This window comes from Lipotes vexillifer, unplaced genomic scaffold, assembly GCF_000442215.2.
Source record: "Lipotes vexillifer unplaced genomic scaffold, Lipotes_vexillifer_v1.1 scaffold1546, whole genome shotgun sequence".
Classification (NCBI taxonomy): domain Eukaryota; kingdom Metazoa; phylum Chordata; class Mammalia; order Artiodactyla; family Lipotidae; genus Lipotes; species Lipotes vexillifer.
The window spans coordinates 17,123-36,221 of record NW_006780757.1 but is presented as its reverse complement, the minus strand read 5'-3'; the positions used below and the strand labels follow the sequence as shown (position 1 = coordinate 36,221).

At 34.2% G+C, this 19,099-nt stretch overlaps 1 protein-coding gene across 1 annotated transcript in view; it reads right to left on the bottom strand.

Moving 5' to 3' along the window:
* Positions 1-412: 412 nt before the first annotated feature.
* Positions 413-19,099, bottom strand: part of LOC103089778 (membrane cofactor protein-like) — a gene marked incomplete at its 5' end in the record, with an annotated part of 34,871 nt that continues 16,184 nt past the window's right edge. Inside the window, 7 exons of the mRNA XM_007454155.1 lie at positions 413-473; positions 6,372-6,429; positions 6,930-6,965; positions 8,447-8,497; positions 16,423-16,467; positions 16,579-16,623; positions 17,011-17,193. Of these exons, the coding sequence (XP_007454217.1) occupies positions 413-473; positions 6,372-6,429; positions 6,930-6,965; positions 8,447-8,497; positions 16,423-16,467; positions 16,579-16,623; positions 17,011-17,193 (479 nt within the window). The remainder of the gene's footprint in view (positions 474-6,371; positions 6,430-6,929; positions 6,966-8,446; positions 8,498-16,422; positions 16,468-16,578; positions 16,624-17,010; positions 17,194-19,099) is intronic.

Genomic DNA, 19,099 nt, shown 5'->3' with positions numbered 1-19,099 from the left:
TACGTACAAAAAAATTTTTTTCTTCCATGTGATTAGAAGTTTTAAGATCCACTTTCTTAGCAACTTGCCAATATACAATACAGTGTTACTAACTGTAGTCACTAGGCTGTACATTACATCACAGTACGTTTTTATCTTATAATTGGAAGTTTATATTTTCTGACTGCCTTTACTCAACTGCCACCCCCAGCCCACCACCTCTGATGAAGGTAAAAATCTGATTTCTTTTTCTATAAGCTTGGTTTTTTTGGATTCCACATATAAGTGAGATCATACAGTACTTGTCTTTCTTTATATGACTTATTCACCCAGCATAATGCCCTCAAGGTCCATCTGTATTGTCTCAAATGGTAGGATTTCCTTTATTTTCATGGCTGAATGATACATGGGTTTGTGGAAACCATTTAGTTCTCTACTCTGCTGGAGTGGTTGCCTTATCCTGGTAAGCACTGTATGTAGCAATACCTTCTTTCCTACGAAGCAAGGTTAGAAAATCGGTTCAGAGATGAACATAATTAAGTACATAAATTAAATTCCAGAAGCCCATTTAGAACATGGACAATTAAAAAAAAAACTATATACTAGTAAGAGTCACTGAACTAGGAATTAAATGATTCTTTTAAAATAATTCCAATGTTCAACCAGTCTCACTCTAGAAACCCTTCTTCTATTGCTGTATTATAGTTTTGATTCCCTCCATGACAAGAAATAGAGCAGTTACATATACTTAGTAAATATTCCCTTATCTTAATTTAGAGCTAATGAGGACGACTACAGAGAAACACACATTTTCCTAATATTGCAATTTAAAATCTAACTCTGAGATGAAACCTTTAAACAGCTAATGATTCCAGCAGCGTTCAAGATCAGTGAGGAATGCCTCATTTACCCCTCACAGTCAAGGAAAATCATGTGTTCTGGTTGGAGAGTCTCCTAAGTAACTAAAACTCACATAACACTTTTTTTTTTGGTAACAACAGACATCTTTCTAAACTCTGTTATTCAAGTCCAGTGTTTTCCAAAGAAATATAATGCAAGTCACACAGGTAATTCTGAATTTTCTAGAAGCCACATCAAAAAAAGGATAAGCAGGAAAATTAGTTTTAACATATTTTACTTAACCCAATATCCATGGATTGTACATTTCTTTGCACTAAGTCTTTGAATCTGGTGTGTAGTGTGCACTGAAGCTCACCTTAAGTAGGATGAGCCACTTCTGACGTCCTTGGCAGCCACTCAGGGCTACTGACTCTGGAGCTGGAAAACGCAGTTCCAGTCCCTGCTTAGGAAACTGACTACAATAGATAGACTACAACCAAATGGGGACCAGTTGGTTATTTACAATATGCCTGCCCCAGCTAACGCTTCGGGGTACCTACCCCCTGTAAGAGCTAACGGTGTTAATTCTGGAGACTTTCATATTTCTCTTGGTGGGGGAGGCATCACGATGAACCAGCACAATACTTGTTATAAAGCAGTTTCCTCAGGACTATTCTGGAGAGTGATTCAATACTTAGGCCTATCCTGAATCCTCTAAGACCACTATATTTTACTATTTTGTGAGGTCAATACTTTTTCTGTAGTAGTGAAATGCTTTTCTTTAAGTAGAATTTTAAATAGAAATCCAATATATGAGAAGGATAAATAAGCATTAATATAAAATTTTTCTATTTTTTTTCAGCAACTCCCCTCAGGTTTCGGGATCTTGGTTACCCAACAAGGGACTGAACCCATACCCCTTGCAATGGAAGCGCGGAGTCCTAACTACTGGACCACCAGGGAAGTCCCTGCATTAATATAAACTTAAAGAAACATTAATTTGAAATAACAACAAAGCTATTTGAAGATGATTAAAATGTGAAAGTAAATTATTGTACTAATTACATTTATGTCATATTACCTTCAGTATTCATTAAGTTAACTTCAAGTGTTTACAGACAACTTGAAGCTCACGGCCCATCTGAAAACTACTTTCCTGGTTGCCTTTAGCCTCAAAGGAATCCTAAGAGAACCAAGCAGATTCACAGGGCTGGGTAGGCCCACACTGCCATTCTAGTTGGTATGTTTTGTCTTCCCCTTTGCCCCTGTGATCAAAGTCACCACTTTGCTTTTACTAAGAAACTGCCCTTCTTATTGGCCGTTGTAGAATCTGCTCCCAAACTCATGACTGTAACCTAGGGTAGCGCCTCACATTGTAAGTGGTGGGAAACATAACTCCTCTTTTCCTGGCCATGCAGACACACATTCTGGCACAAACGGAGGAACTTCCAATTCATTTCATTCAGAGACAGAAGGTAGAGGGGGTTAAATGGCTTAAGGCAATGCATTTCATAATTTTCCAAAATCTGAGGATTTTTTGTTGGTGGTGGTTTCTCTTTTATATGTTAAAAATATCCTGGCCAAGGGAAACAGATAAATGCCTTTAAAGAATTAATATTTACAAGTGGAAATTGAATATCTTTACAAAATTAAGTGAAATGTATTTTGGTTTCTGTCGAAAAACCAAAATGAACTTAAAGTGAACACATTCTGTGATTATTTCCCACTGGGCTAAAAAATTCCCCCAGCTTTGGATTCACAGCTGCTAGAAGGTAGAGGAGCTAGACAGTCTGATCAAAGGACGTGGGGGACGTTACTCTGTTGGCGCCTGTATCAAAGCAAGAGCCTGTCAATGCACATTATTTTACATTAAAACAGGGAAGGTAGGAGAAAATATCAATAATCTAGCAAAGGGAACAGGAATTCAAATGTCCTCTTGGATGTCTACTGCCCACTTATCTTAGTTTATCAATATCTAAATATTCACTGAATATTTTTCAGAAGAAAGGACATCTCTGAAAAGAAACGCAACAGAAATCAGATACCTTTTAATCATAAAAGCAAACCTTTCTCTCATCTTTTCTCAGAGAGAAATAAAATTTACTTGTCTGTGGCTTTCACCAGTTAGGTATGTGCTGAACAAAGGAAGGGAACAGGGATGAATAAAATAGTGACGTCAAACCAAAAGGAAGCAAGAGTAGCATAAAAATGGGATAAAATCAATGACGGAGGAGAAGGGAAGTAAAGCTGACAATTAGGTTCATAAATTATGGCTCTCCTGATTCTCATTAGGAACTTGAAACAGGAATTTGGTGCAAGAAGCTACTTTACCTTTGAAGTCTTACAGATCATCCAGCAGATAAACAGATTCTAAATTTGTGTGCAATCTGTTTACCTCTGAAACCTCTTAGCCTGAAGTGAATAATGTAAACTCTCTTTCACAGAATAAGGCTGTATGAGGAGAAATGGTCCTGGTCTCTAGCACCTTAGATTTTGAGGCAATACACAGAGCATGTATTAATTCCATGTAATACTGTCTCAGAAATCGATTTTATGACATCATACATTTTCAGATGGATCGTTTGCATCGAGGACAGTTTCTTCCTGTGGCACAATTGTTTTCACCTGAGGGAAGATCTCTGTAAAACTTATATGACTTCCCATTTTTCTAGGATGGATCTAAATTTTGTAAATATGCTCTCTCAACTGTTACAACATCTTTGTTATTTACTAGTTTTTGTCTAAAATTTTTTAAAGCCTTTGTTCAATGCTCAAGAATTTGAGAACCAGGTAGAAAAATGTTCAAGTTAATTTGACCATTCAAGTTTTTACCCATGTCATTATACTCCCCACCACCTGAACTGGATTCACCATTTGTATTATATCCAAAAAAGCTTCAGTAATATTAATTTAAGCAGACAGCTTAAAAATTACAGTTACTGGATCAGTCATTATTAATATAACATTAAAATATTTTAAAATTACAACAAATAATAAATATCCTTAATGGAAAAAAGAAAAAGTACTCAGTCACTGTTACTAAAATACATAAATTATTGCAATAATTCTAATGAACTTAAAAAACTCTCACTTATCCACTGATGATTTAACCCGAGTAGAGAAAATCATGCATTTATGAAAAAAATATTCACAACAAATAATTGAAAACATTAATGTAAACAAAAGGTATCTGTTTTTTGGAACCACACAGTCAGGACATGCAAGACAGGACTCAAGCAATAGCAAAGGAGAGGGCAAGGGCTGTGGATTCCAAGGCTGGAAAGTTTGGTGGAAGAGTTAGTTAAGAAAGGAGACTGAAAGGGAAAAGGAAGGAAGATGTAGACGGAGCCCATCAGACCAACTGGGATCCTATTCTATTCTTAGTTGAGAGCTAAGAAACAGGAAACTATAACAGAGTACTTTAACCCTGTGGCCATATTTCATCAAAATTTAATTGTCTTAAAAATGACTACTTATACTATTTTCATGCTTTGGTATAAATATTGTAGCAGGGTAATTGTGTTCCCAAAATATCATAAATACAAGTTTATATCAAATCCATTTTGTATCAAGTTTTAACAGCAAATTTGTGGTTTTTTGTTTTGGTTTTGGCCACGCCACAAAGCTCGCAGGTTCTTAGTTCCCCATCCAGGAATTGAACTCCAGCCCACGGCAGTGAAAGTGCTGAGTCCTATCCACTGGACTGCCAGGGAACTCCCATTAACAGAAATTCTGGATTATTGTGCCTGGTATCCTGCTTCCAGAGTTATCCCTAGGAATGGATAAGCAACTGCCTACACTTTACAGTCTTGTAAAGTAGTTTCTAAAGCAACAAAAGCAATTGGGGGGGTGGGGAATATGGACATTAAGCAATGCAAAGAATATAATAAAAATATTTACCTTTTTAAAAGAAAGGCAAACTAAAGCTAGGTATTACTTCACATTCTTTTAAAAAAGCATACACATAAATGAGGAGTCTTTAAAAAATCCAATAATCTTAAACAGGTAAAACATTTCCCAATAAGCTTGACGGTGTTTCTTCAAGTTAAAGAGCACAGACACATCAGTAATGGTCTACACCCTGGTTTCTCAAAGTGTAGTCCAGGCCCAGCAGCATCATCACTTGGGAACGCATTAGAAATGGGATCTCAGATCTCTAATGCTACTGAAACTTTAACCTGGGGGATACGATGCTCAGATAATTGTTTGGCTTTCATTAACTGATAGCTAGAGGGAGTTTTTGGTTGATACTTGTTAGGGAACCTTATTTTGGTGTAGTGAAGTTTTAAGCAAAGAAGGGGAGTGAGGAGCAGAAAGCTATTTTGTTTTGCTTTCTTGAGAGGTTATTTCCAGATAAACCTTTTAGACTTGTCAAATATTTCACTGATAGTACTTCCTTCTCAGATTGCTGTGTACATGTAATTTTAAAAATATACCTGCTGATAGAGAAATCAAATATGCATACTATGTGTTCTACAAATGTAAGATTGAAGATTCAGATGAAGGCACTGGGGATATTTTTAAAAGATAACCAGGAAATATAAAAAAAGTTTTAGCTCTTTGAGTGACGAATGTACTCTTATTATGTAGTCCAAACCCAGTGATTAATATAAAAGGAATATATATATCATAAAGCCATGAATACCAATTGTTGTTAATTATTAGTTCAATTTCAAAGCTATTTCCAAAGCAATAGGGGGGAAAAAAAACACTAAAAGTCAGAAATATCAAAGCACCTAATCTTGGTCTATGCTCCAGTTTTATTCTAAGTCTTTCATTAGATTTTAAATTATTTCATTAAAATTTAAGATGATGTTTAAAAACTCTATTCTCCTTAGAAGATATGTATTTGTACCTTTTTTTTCCAATTTTAAGTCCCCCCCCTTATTTCATTTTTATAGATAAAAAGACAGAGTTCATGAAGTGCCTTATAAATCTTACCCTCTCAGCAACTTTTAGTTTAACCCCATCAGTTTTACTTCAACCTAGTAAATTAAGAGAACATAAGAGGGAAATCAAATAGTGTTGCTTTAAATTCCCCAGTTTAACCTGTATGAATAACAAATCTAAAAGAAAGCAAAGTGGGTATCTGAATGAGCCATCTATGTAGCTTCTTACTACTACCTAAGTTATACAGACAACTGTAAACTTTCACCATAAAAATTACAGTGACTACAGCTGTCAAGGTCTCCAGTGAACCATTTTATACTATTTAATCTTGGCCATTAGTCCAATCTAGGAAGTTGGGTACACCTAGGATAGAGAAAGCCCCCAAATGGTCCATGATTTACTACAGCACTTAAACCTCAAATCCCACAGAAATTTTTCTTACATCATAATTAGCTGAGGCAACCTGCACAGATTACTCTTGTTGCAATGATATTGAAAGCAGCTGAAAACATTTTTAGTAAAGAAATGTAATTCAGACAACACACTCATGCAGGAGCATTTTTTGAGAAAACAACATGCAATACAGACTACAAACAAAAACTGCACAAAACTATGTCAACTGTGAGAAGGACCAATAAATTAAAAAACATGCTTTAATTTACCCTTTCTTCTTTTTGTAAAAACAGAAGCAGATGCTGCAGACTACTCCAACGCCAAAAACTACAAGAAATCGGGAAACAAATGATATGTAACTGTGAAAAATCATTGCCAAGATTCAAAATCTAGCAGAAGAAATAAATGATGGTCAGATTTCCATGGCCAGAAAATGTTATCTTATTTAAGCACATATACATTTACATTCCATCTGGACTCTTCAGTATCAATCCAATTCTTTGCATTAAACAGTACAGAGTAAGTCAGAGAAGAGTCCTTGATAATTGAGAAAATTACTCAAAGCATATTTGGGATGCAAACTCATATGAGTAATGATCTTGAAACAACTTATATTATTTAGGGTTTGTTAGTAACTGGACATGTAGAATACAAAGGAATAGACAAACAATAATACAAGGTAGTGTATTATATAAAAGGTCAGGTTTTCCCTGTTTTACTTAATTTCAAGCTATAAAGCCACAGAAATTGAAAAATCTTTTAAAAAACTATTGCACTTTTCAGAGTAATGTCTTGATTTAATTGGTATCAAAGTTTGGGATACGTACGTGCACCAATGACAATTGCAACAATGATTCCTGCACCTGAGAAAAAAATGAAAACAGTTTGGGGGATAATTAAGTACCTAGGGGTCTCCAGGTAGCAGCATTTTAATTTGATCAGATCATCTATAACTACAAAGAAAAATTATCAATCTATTTTTAGCATGACTGCCAGTGTTTCCAGGTTATTTTGATCACAGAACCCTTCAAATCACATTCCAGGGTTAGGACACACCTTGTGAAACTCCTAACAGGAACCTCACTTTTCATTGTTGTATGCTGTAGCTACCACATCAGGTTATTTAGTAAAGGTAACTAGGACAATTAGAATTTACTAGTTTCGAGGAAAATCATTTTAGAAATGTAACAGCCCACTGTAGTTCGTTTAGTTCAACATTCAGTCTTTTATTATTTATGACTTTGTTGGAAATTTAACATGTATTTTTTTCCCTAAGTGGGTCTGTAGAACAAGTCATAGAGTGCTATTAATCTATCATATAGATGTTATTTGCAGAGTCTTCACAAACAATACATCATTGTATCATCACAGCTCCTATTCCCCTTTCCCCCCAGATTAAGACATAGTCCTACAAGGAGATTTGATCTAAAAATGTAAAGGGAACACCAGGGAACATGGATTAAAAACTATGCATAGAAATGTAAACATGCATTTTTGACTATCCAGAGAGCAATAAATAATACTACCAAATCTTAATTCTTAGAAATGTTTGTCAGTACCTCTGCTTCTAAACTGCCATTACTTTTGTTATCTATAACTCATAGCATAAAATGTCATGTTCAGCTCTACTCTTTTTATTTCATAAATATTATCAAGTGTAAGCATCTTGAGATGGCACTGGATTCACTTGACACAGTGGCAAGTTTTCAGAGGGAAAACATAACAAGCCTAAAGTACATTTTATAAAAAGATTAACTTTACTAATTTAAAGTAAAGTATTAGCTATTTTTCTTCATTTCCTTATCAGTAAATCTTCATATTTCATTTAACTGTCACAACTATACTTCATCAAGTTCTTTAACACATATGTGTGAACTATGTGAGCCAACATTAAGTGTGCTACCCCAGCTTGATATAGAAAAACTAACCCAACTAGTAGTACTTCAAGGCTTGTATATACAAGGTACCAGTAGAAAGAAAATTTATCTAAAAATTGCCATTACAAAGTAACACTATCACATGGAAAACAAGCTATGTTTTATATATATTAAACTACATATAACCATATTATTTAAGAAAGTAAACTTATCATGCTAGGAAGCCTAAATTGGGGAACCTCTTAAAAACTGTATTACCCACATGTGCCTATACATAGTACCACTTATATTTGTCATGGTATCTTCACCTTTAAAATTACTTAAAATGTACAATTTACAATTACACATTGAACAATTATCACCAATTTGTGACATGTTGTCTCTTTTCTAACTACAGATAACGGTAATATTTCCATGTTGAAAACTAGGGCCTCATGATGCAGGGTTATTAACCACCAAAATAATACCTAAACTCTCAGCATCTTTAGGTGGTGGTTCATCACTGGGACTGGGATGTCCTAGAAAAAAGGAAAAAAATGGAAGTAAAAAAAAGAAGAAGAAAAAACAATAAAGCTTAAAGTCCTCTAAATTCACAGGTTTTGATTTTTTGACTTTGTACAAAAACCCTTATAATTTTATTTTCCTTATATAAACTATATTAATGTTTCTCATTAAAAGTAGTATCAAAATATTATAAATTTATATTCAGTATCAAAGCATTCTTCTTCCTGTCCAGTAACATTTCCTGGGACAATATTCTGTGGTACAGCAAACAAATTTATCATTAGTGTATTGTCAGAATTATCCTATGGATTCAATGTGATTATACTTAAAACTAAAATTAAGAAAACAACCCCATTTACAATCAAATCAAAAAGAACAAAATACCAAGAAATAAGTAGGTAAAAGACCTATATTCAGAAAACTATAAGACACTGATGAAAGAAATTGAAGACAACACAGATGGAAAGATATACTGTGCTTGGAATGGAAGAATTAATATTGTTAAAATGACCATACACCTCAAGGTAATCTACAGATCCAATGCAATCCCTATCAAAATACTAGAAAAAAATAATTCTAAAATTTGTATGGAAACAAAAAGACCCCGAATAGCCAAAACAATCTTAAGAAAGAATAACAAAGCTAGAGGTATCACATATCCTGACTTAAAACTATGCTACAAAGCTAAAATAATCAAACAGTATGGTCCTAGCACAAAAACAGACACATAGAACAATGGAACAGAAGAGAGAGCACAGAAGTAAACCCACAGCTACATGGAAAATTATCTACAATAAAGGAGACAAGAAAACATAATGGGGAAGAGACAGCCTCTTCAATAAATGGTGTTGGGAAAATGGTACAGCAACATGAAAAAGAATCAAAATGAACTACTTGCTCACAAAATATACAAAAATAAACTCAAAATGGATTAAAGACTTAAATGGAAGACCTGAAAACATAAAACTTGTAGAAGAAAACATAGCAAATACCCTTTTTTTACTTTAGCCTTAGCAATATTTTTTTGGATGTCTCCTCAGGCAAGGGAAACGAAAGTAAAAAACCAAATGGGACTACATCAAGCTAAAAAACTTTTGCACAGCAAAGAAAACTATCAACAAAATGAAAAGACCACCTATGAATAGGAGAAGATATTTGCAAACAATATATCTGACAAGGGGTTAATATCCAAAATATACAAAGAACACATACAACTCAACATCAAAACAAAACAAAGAACCCAATTTAAAAATAGGTAGAAGACCTGAATAGACATTTTTCCAAAGAAGTCATACAGATTGCCAACAGGCACATGAAAGATGCTCAACATCACTACTCATCAGGAAGTACAAATCAAAAGCACAATGATATATCACCTCACACCTGTCAGAATGGCTATCATCAAAAAGACAACAAATAACAAATACTGGTAGGGATGTAGAGAAAAGGGAGCCCCTGTGTACTGTTAGTGGGAATGTAAATTGATGCAGCCACTATTGAAAACAGTATGGAGATTCCTCAAAAACTTAAAAATAGAACTACCATACAAGCCAACACTGGGTATTTACCCTAAGAAAATGAAAACACTTATTTGAAAAGTATATGCACCCCTATGTTCACTGGAACATTATTTACAATAGCCAAGATATGGAAGCAAACTAAGTGCCCATCCATAGATGAATGTTACTTTGTTAGAGTTTCCTTCTATTACAAATTGGATCCTAAATTGGTTTTAAGCCCTCCTGTACACACGCACTACATCTTCTTTATCCATACACACACACACACACACACATTCACACATACAATGGAATAAAAAAAGAATGAAATCTTGCCAATTGTGACAACATGGATAGACCTAGAGGGTATTATACTAAGTGAAGCAAGTCAGAAAGAGAAAAACAAATACTATATGATTTCACTCATACGTGGAATCTAACAAAACAAATAAACATAACTAAACAGAAACAGAGTCATACATAGAACAAACAGGTGGCTACCAGGAGGAGAGGATTTGACGTATGGGGAGGAGAGAAATAGATGAGGGAGATTAGGAAGTAAAAACTTTCAGTTACTAAATAAATGAGTCATGGGTATGAAATGTAAGGTATGGGGAATATAGTCAATAGTTATGTAATATCTTTGTATGGTGACAGATGGTAACTAGACTTACCATGGTGATCATTTTGAAATGTATGAAAATATTAACTATGTTGTATACCAGGAACTAACATAGTGCTGTAGATCAATTATACTTCAAAAACAAACAAACAAACAAACTCATAGAAAGAGATCAGATTTGTGGTTAACAGAGTCAGAGGGTGGGACGAAAGGGGAATTGCATGAAGGCAGTCAAAAGGTGCAATCTTCCAGTTATAAGATAAATAAGTACTAGGGATGTAATGTACAACATGATAAATATAACTAACACTGCTGTATGTTATGTAAGAAAGTTTTTAAGAGAGTAAACTCTACGAGTTCTCATCACAAGGAAAAAATTTTTTTTCTATTTCCTCAATTTTGTATTATATAAGATAACGGATGTTCACTGAACTTACTGTGGTAATCATTTCATGATGTATGTAAGCCAAATCATGATGTACAATGTAAACTTTATACAGTGCCATATGTCAATTATATCTCAACAGAACAAAAAAACTAAAAGGTACAGGAGGGCTTAAAAACAATTTAGAATCTGATTTGTAATAGAAGGAAACTTTAACATAATAAAGACAATTTATAAAAAATCCATAGCTAACATCATATTCAATGGTGAAAAACTGAAAGTTTTTCCCTTAAGATAAGAAACAACCCAGGATGCCTGCGTTTGCCATTTCTATTCAACATAACACTGGAAGTTCTAGACAGAGCAATTAGGCAAGTAAAAGAAATAAAAAGAGCCCAAATTGGGTAAGAAGAAATAAATGATCTCTGTTCCAGATGACATGATCTTATAAAAAGACAACTCTAAAGATTACACACACACACACACACACACACACACACACACACACAACTGATATAACAATTCAGCAAAGGTGGCTGCAGGCTACAAAATCAACAAAAATCAGTTGTATTTCTACACATGAGCAATGAACAGTCCAAAAAGGAAATTAAGGAAACAATTCCATTTACAATAGTATCAAAAAGAATAAAATACTTGGGAATAAACTAACCAAGGAAGTGCAACATTCATCCAGTGAAAACTACAAAACATTGCTGAAAAAAAATTAAAGACATAAATAAATGGAGAGACATCCTGTGTTCATGGATTGGAAGACTTAATATTATTAAGATGCTAATACTACACAAAGCAATCTACATATTAAATGCAACCCCTATTACCATCTTGAAAATGCATTTTGCATAAATTGAAAAATCAAACCTATAATTCATATGGAATCAAGGGACTAGCAATAGCCAAGAAAAATCTTGAAAAAGAAGAGCAAAGTTGAGAGGGCTCATACTTCCTGGTTCCAAAACATACTAAAAAGCTACAATTGGGCTTCCCTGGTGGCGCAGTGGTTGCGAGTCCGCCTGCCGGTGCAGGGGACGTGGGTTCATGCCCCGGTCCGGGAGAATCCCGCATGCCGCGGAGCGGCTGGGCCCGTGAGCCATGGCCGCTGAGCCTGCGCGTCGGAGCCTGTGCTCCGCAACGGGAGGGGCCACGGCGGTGAGAGGCCCGCGTACCCCCCCCTCAAAAAAAAAAAGCTACAATAATCAAAACAGAGTGGTACCGGCATAGAAAAAAACACACAGACTAATGGAATAGAGTAGAAAGCCCAGAAATAAACCCTTGCTTATATGGTTAAATGACTGTCAACAGGGTGCTAAGAACATTCAATGGGGAAAAATGGGGAAAGGATAATCTCTTCAACAAACGTTTCTTGGAAAACAGATATCCACATGCAAAATAGTGAAGTTGGACACTTACATCATATACAAAAATTAATTCAAAAAGGATCACAGAACTAAAGAGCTAAAACTATAAGACGCTTAGAAGAAAACATAGAGGACAATCTTCATGATGTTGGATCTGGCAATGATTTCTTGGATGTCACACCCAAAACACAGGCAACAAAAGAACAAATAGGTAAACTGGACTTTACCAAAATTAAAAACCTTTGTGCTTCAAATGACACTACCAACAGAGTGAAAAGGCAATACACAGAATGGGAGAAAACATCTTCAAATAATGTATCTGATAAGAGATTAATATCCAAAATACATAATGAACTCCTAAAACTCAACAACAACAAAAAATCAATTCAAAAATAGGAAACAAACTTGAGTAGACATTTCTCCCAAGAAGATCTATAAGAGACCAATAAGCACATGAAAAGATGATCAATTACTAATCATTAGGGAAATTAAAAAATAGAAAAGCACAATGAGATACTACTTTACATGTATAAGGATGGCTATTATCAAAAAACAGAAAAATATGTGTTGACAAAGAGGTAGAGAAATTAGAACCTATGTGTATCACTGGTGAGAATGTAAAATGGTGCAGCCACTGAGGGAGACACTAAGTTTGTTCCTCAAAAAGGGAAACACAGAATTACCATACACCCCAATGTGTTATTCAGAATAGCCAAAAGGTGGAAACAACCCAAGTGGCTATCAACAAATGAATGGATAAACAAAATATGGTATATACAAATAATGCAATATTATTCAGCCGTAAAAGGGAATACAGTTCTGCTACATGTTACAAGAGGGACAAACCTTGTAAACATCATGCTAAGTGAAATAAGTCAGAAGTGATTCTACTTCTTGACCTAGAATAGTCAAATTCATAGAGATAGAAAGTAGAATATTGGTTACCAGGGCTGAGGGGAGGGAGAATGGGAGGTTATTATTAAATGGATATAATCTTTCATTTTGAGATGATGAAAAAGTTGGGATGATAGCTAGTAGTGATGTACCTAATGCCACTGAAATGTACACTTAAAATGGCTGAAATAGTCAAAAAAATTTTATCTAGAAAAATTAACATAGAAAATAGTCTGAACATTTCTGAAAAGGATGTCTTCTGCCAGATATTAAAACATATTATGGTACTGCCGTCAAAAAATCGACATAGTGGGGGCACAGGAATGGACAGAGATCAAGGGAACAGAGAGAAGATTAGAACACCTATGACTTTATTTAATGTATGATAAAAATTGGCACTTCAAAACAGCTGTAGAGAAGACAACTTATTCAACAAATAGTTCTACTTAGCCATTAGATGGGGTGGGTGGAATGGAGATGAACCTAATCTCATTCCACATACCATAATGAATTTCAGATAAAACAACGATTTAATGCAAATAATGCAATCAGGATGTATGGTTAAGATGTTTATATAATTTCAGCATGGGGAAGTCCTGAAGCTTTTATAAGAAGGATACACAGTCATAGTCATTAGGGAAAAGATCAATACACCCAGCTACCTATCAATGTAAAATGCACACGTAAATGACCACTGATAGGAGAATAGTTAAATATGGTATATATTAAAGTCATCATTAAAAAGGATGGGAGTAAATCTAAAAACAACCCCAATTCAAGACATTAAATGGAAAAAGTGAAAGCTTCAGAAAAATATGAGCAGCATAATGCCATCTTTGGTTAAGAAAAAAGAAAAAATGCCAAAATATGTATAAGTACACAAATAAAGATGTTGATGTACAAAAATAAAAAGATAACCTAAACTATTAAGTGATGATTCAGGAAATGGACTAGAGAAAGAGGAGGAGAAGTGATCTTTTACTCTGTATGCTTTCATAATGTTTGAAATTTTACAAATTCATATTCATATACTATTTATGTAATTAAAAGTTATAAAAAGCAATATATATACCCAATAATATAAAATTTTAAAAGAAAACTGACTAGTAAATATAAGACAAAAAAAAAAAAAAAAACCTAGAGAAAAAAGTTCATTTTAAACAGGCTTTGATGAGTTCTGACAAATCAACAAGAAATATTTTAGAAACCAAATAGAAAAATGAAAAAAGGACATGAACAAATAACTGTAGATGAAAAAAGCTCAGCTTCATTGATAATTAAATAAATGCGAATTAATATGTGACATCATTTTTCACTCATCACCCTAAAAAGTTCTAAGCAATATATGTAGAATAAAGAACACCTGAACCTGGATGACTTGACCCCAGAGTCATAGTTGGATGAGTAGGCTTGGAATCTGGAAAACTAAATGTGATTCAATTCTCCAGACTTATCAATACAAAATTATGGATTTACTTTTGATTTTTTAAAAAGGTTATTTCTCAAATTGAATTATTTCCCCAAATGAAAAATACACATACTTCCTAAACTTTGCAATTCTACTTCTGTGAAGTTAACCTAAAATATATATTTACACAAGTACATACGAATGTATCCATAAGAATGTTCACTATGGGATGTTCACTATGGCTTTGTATTATATAATGGAAATCCTAGAAGTTAACTAATAATAAACCATAAAAATATGTGTTCAGAATAAAGATATGAAACTTTAAAAAAATACCATCCACATAGTACCCTATTACATAATTTGTATCCTTTTCTTTTCCACTTAGTATTTTGCCCACATTTTTTCATATTTGCATAATCAGATCTACCTTATCACCATTATATGTCACTAATGATCCTTTTCATGCTCTCTAACTGATGATAAAAAATGATTGACAGTCTCATGAGGAATTTTGATTTTTGATATTTTAAAAAAAATCCCTGTAGTTTACCTTCTTTATAGATTTGTCCTCACAATTCTCTCTTCTTCAAACACTGAACTGCATCAGTGTTTTATAAATCCTTTATAAAATGCTTATGGTCAACTCTTTCAAAAGAGCCTATCAAAAAACATAGTATACCACAGTGCATAGTCCCAGTAGGACCATGTGAGTAAACATGGATGGGTCAATATCATCCACCAAAAAAAACATCTTTTTCCCCCCAAGACTTCACAGCCCTCACCAAGGTACTCAAGGAGATTACTGGATACCAGGTTTACGGGAATTATAAAAAGGTGTTCTAATTACCATGTTAACATGAAAAATTCCCCTCAGTCCTTAAAATATTAGGACAATAGGAAGTAAACAAATTAAAAGCCAGTAGATGACATTTGTTTGAGTCATTAAACAATGGGACACTGGAACCTACAGAAATGATGTTACTTTAGTGAGCAGAGCCACACTGGGACCCTGAGTGCAGTCTGCCCAGGCTAATGCTCTTCCTCTCTTCCTCTTGTCTCTTGCTTCTGCTGCAACCAAAGAGAAGAAGCCAGAGACAGCAGCCCTGAAATCAGGAAGATTATTCCTTCCACCATATCAAAATAGTCTCTCAAGACTTAGGCAGAGCAGCTAATCAGTAGTCCCTGCAGAACCAAACTGGTCACGGTCTGGGAAAAGAAACATAGTTCTAGACCCAGGAGATACCCTGTAAAGGTGTCAACAGATCACTTTTAAAATGAATAAATTATAAATGTCAATGATACAGAAAACACACATGTTAAAAAACAGACGCCATGGACCTTCCTCTGCATTAATATTAATTTGAGTTATGCTGTAATACATACAAGCTACCTTTAAGAGCTTTCTGGATACCAGGCACTGTGCTAAGTGCTTTAAATGGATCCCATTTTAAATTTACTATCACTCAGTAAGGAAGGTTTTAAATCATCCACCAAAAAAAACATCTTTTAATCATTTTACATGTAAGTAAACATGTTTAAAGTTTACTTAACTTGCCACCTGCTTATATCTGCAGACTACTGCAAATAATTTTAAAGTCACTAAATGTAACAACTAAAATGGCTGTTAATATGTTCTCCCTTTCATTCCTAAAATTGATGAATGAGTACAAATCATAGAAATTTAAAAGATTTTGAAAAAAATCACAAGGAATGTAAAGGATTTTGAAATATATAAGCAGGAAGTTACTAGACCTGAGACACTGGAAATTGGAGGTTGGGAACTGGGAGGAGTTGACACTGGAAAACAAAAAAAATGTAGATTGGATCAAACACTTGGGAGTTACTGCTAGTATTTTCATCAAGAATCTAAAAGACTTTTGAAAAAATATATACAGGTAGTTACTAAACCTGAGGCACTGGAAATTGGAGTCTGGGTACTAGGAGTAGTTGACTCTAGAAAACAAAATAAGGTAGACTGAATAAAAAACTTGGACATTATTATTTTCTTTTCATTAATATGAATTATGCCTTTCACTCTTATTTAGGTAAAACTTCCTATGCTTCAATTTACTCTGAAAAATGATTGCTATTCATTTTTACATGCAAAAAATGTCAAACAAGAGAAATTTATATACATGTGTGATGTACATGAAATGCTAAGACCCTATAAAGACATCCAAAATCGCAAGAGCAGATTTCTTTGTAAATATGAAGTCATACAACTATCATAGAAATGAATACAAGACAGTTAAATATGAAAATTGTTTCTTTTCTATTATTCTGTATCATTGATATTTAATGTCAAAGAAAAAAAAAAAAGGAAAATGACAATATTTATACCTTTAATACATGTTGGTTTCTCAGGCTCCCAAGTACTGTTCGCACTACAGACGATTTTGTTGCTGCCATTAAGCTTAAAACCCTCCATGCATCTATATACAATCGTTGCATTGTAGTAAAATTTTGATCCAAGTCCTGAGACTATCATTCCATTTTCAATGTATGGATATGCACATTTGACCACTGAAAAACGGAGAAATTCAAGAATTAATGGAAAGCTGCTTTCACATAGGACCAGAAAAACTAGTGCAAAGTAATAATTTCCAGTGGAAAGAAAGAGGAAAGGAATGACAAGATGTTAATCGGAAAAAAAAAAAAAAGACTTTGTGCATTTGAATTCCAGGGAACAGATCTGGAGAAGTCTAATAACCTTTTCCCACCTAAAACAGACTGTCATTATAGTTTATTTGCTTCCCTACATTTTCTTTCCATTATTGACAAGTTTTGAGAAAGGTCTGAGTACCAGACACAAATTCAGGGTAAGTTCAAAAGAAACTTTCAATGCTCTTTAGCTCTAGGATTTTTTTAAGATCATGCTGACACTAACTGCAGTACCCTGCTTTTTTAGAAAGGCAGCAAAAAGTTTTCTTAGAAGGTAATATTTGAGCTCAAATTTAAAAGTTGAAAAGAAGCTAGCCATGCCAAGATATGAAAAAGAAAGTTCTCAGGTGACAACACACAGGAACTGGGATGTTCAAGAAGTACAAAGGCCAGTGGAATTAGGGGAGTGTTTTCCAAACATTCTGGACTATAACCCAGAGATCAAGAAATACATTTTACATTGTAAACCAGTATATAAACAAACAGGCCTGAGATAATGCTAAAAGTTAATACTTAGCCCTCACACCAGTGTACTCTGGTATTTCCCATTCTACTCTACTTAAAAAGTAACATATTCATCCTGACCCTCTAGGATTCATGATCCATTAATGGGTTTGGCAGAATTTGGGAAAAAACAAAATCAAGAAACACCGGGCTGGGCAGTGAGTTCAAGAGAACATCTTATGAGATTAAATCTGAGTAACAGATGAGGGCCAGATAATACACTGCCTTTTAAACCAGAAGAGTGTCCTTTCTCCGTTCTTTTGGGTCTGAATTTCCATCAGGTATTATTTCTCTTCAGCCAGGAGGACTTCCTTATCAATTCTTATAGTCCAGGTTGGCTAATGACAAATTCTCTTAGCTTTTGTTTATCTGAAACTGTTTTTATTTCACCTTCAGTTCTGAAAGATTTCTCTTTCACAGAGAATTCTAGGCTGTTTTTTCTTTCAGCACATTAGCAGAAATTATTGTCTTGTAGTTTCAACAGTTCCTTAACAAAAGTCAGCTGTCATGTCATTCTTACTTTGGAGTGAGGAGAGGGAGGATGTAATATGTTTGTGTTTTTTTGTTTTTCCCTCTCACTGGCTACTTTTTCTTTTGTTTTCAGTAGTTTTACCATGTTGTGTTTAGTTTAGTGGCAGTTTCTTGGTAAATTTTTGAAATTTATTCTGCTACAGTCAGTGAATTTCCCAGACCTGTGGGGTTGTTGTTTTGGATCAAATTTAGATAATTTTTGGCCAGTATTTATTGAAATGATTTTCTACATTTTTCTCTCTCCTCTCTTCTGAAACTCCAGTTACATGTATGTTTGACTCTTTGCTTTTTCTCCCAAATATCTTTCTCTCTGTTTCTTATTTTAATCTTTCTTTTCAAATCATGGTGGATTTCTATTGCTCTGTCACTGATATTTTTCACTGTTGGGCCAATATGCTCTTAATTGTACCTAATGATTTTCTTCTAAGTTAGGTTTATTAGAAAACAAAGGACATACAGTAAATCTCACCCTTTTAAGCGTACAGCTATATTAGTTTTGATCAATTCAAATAACCATGTAATTACCTGCACAATAACAAAAGTTCCATTATCTCTAAATACTTCCTCATGCCACTTTGTAATCAACCCTCCCCAACTTTCAACCACCTTATCCAACCAGCCAACCACTAATCTGTTTTCTGTCCCTATAATGTTGCTTTTCCAGCATGTCATAATGGGATCACAGCCTCTGAGTATGGCTTATTTCAATTAGCATAATGTATTTGAGATTCAT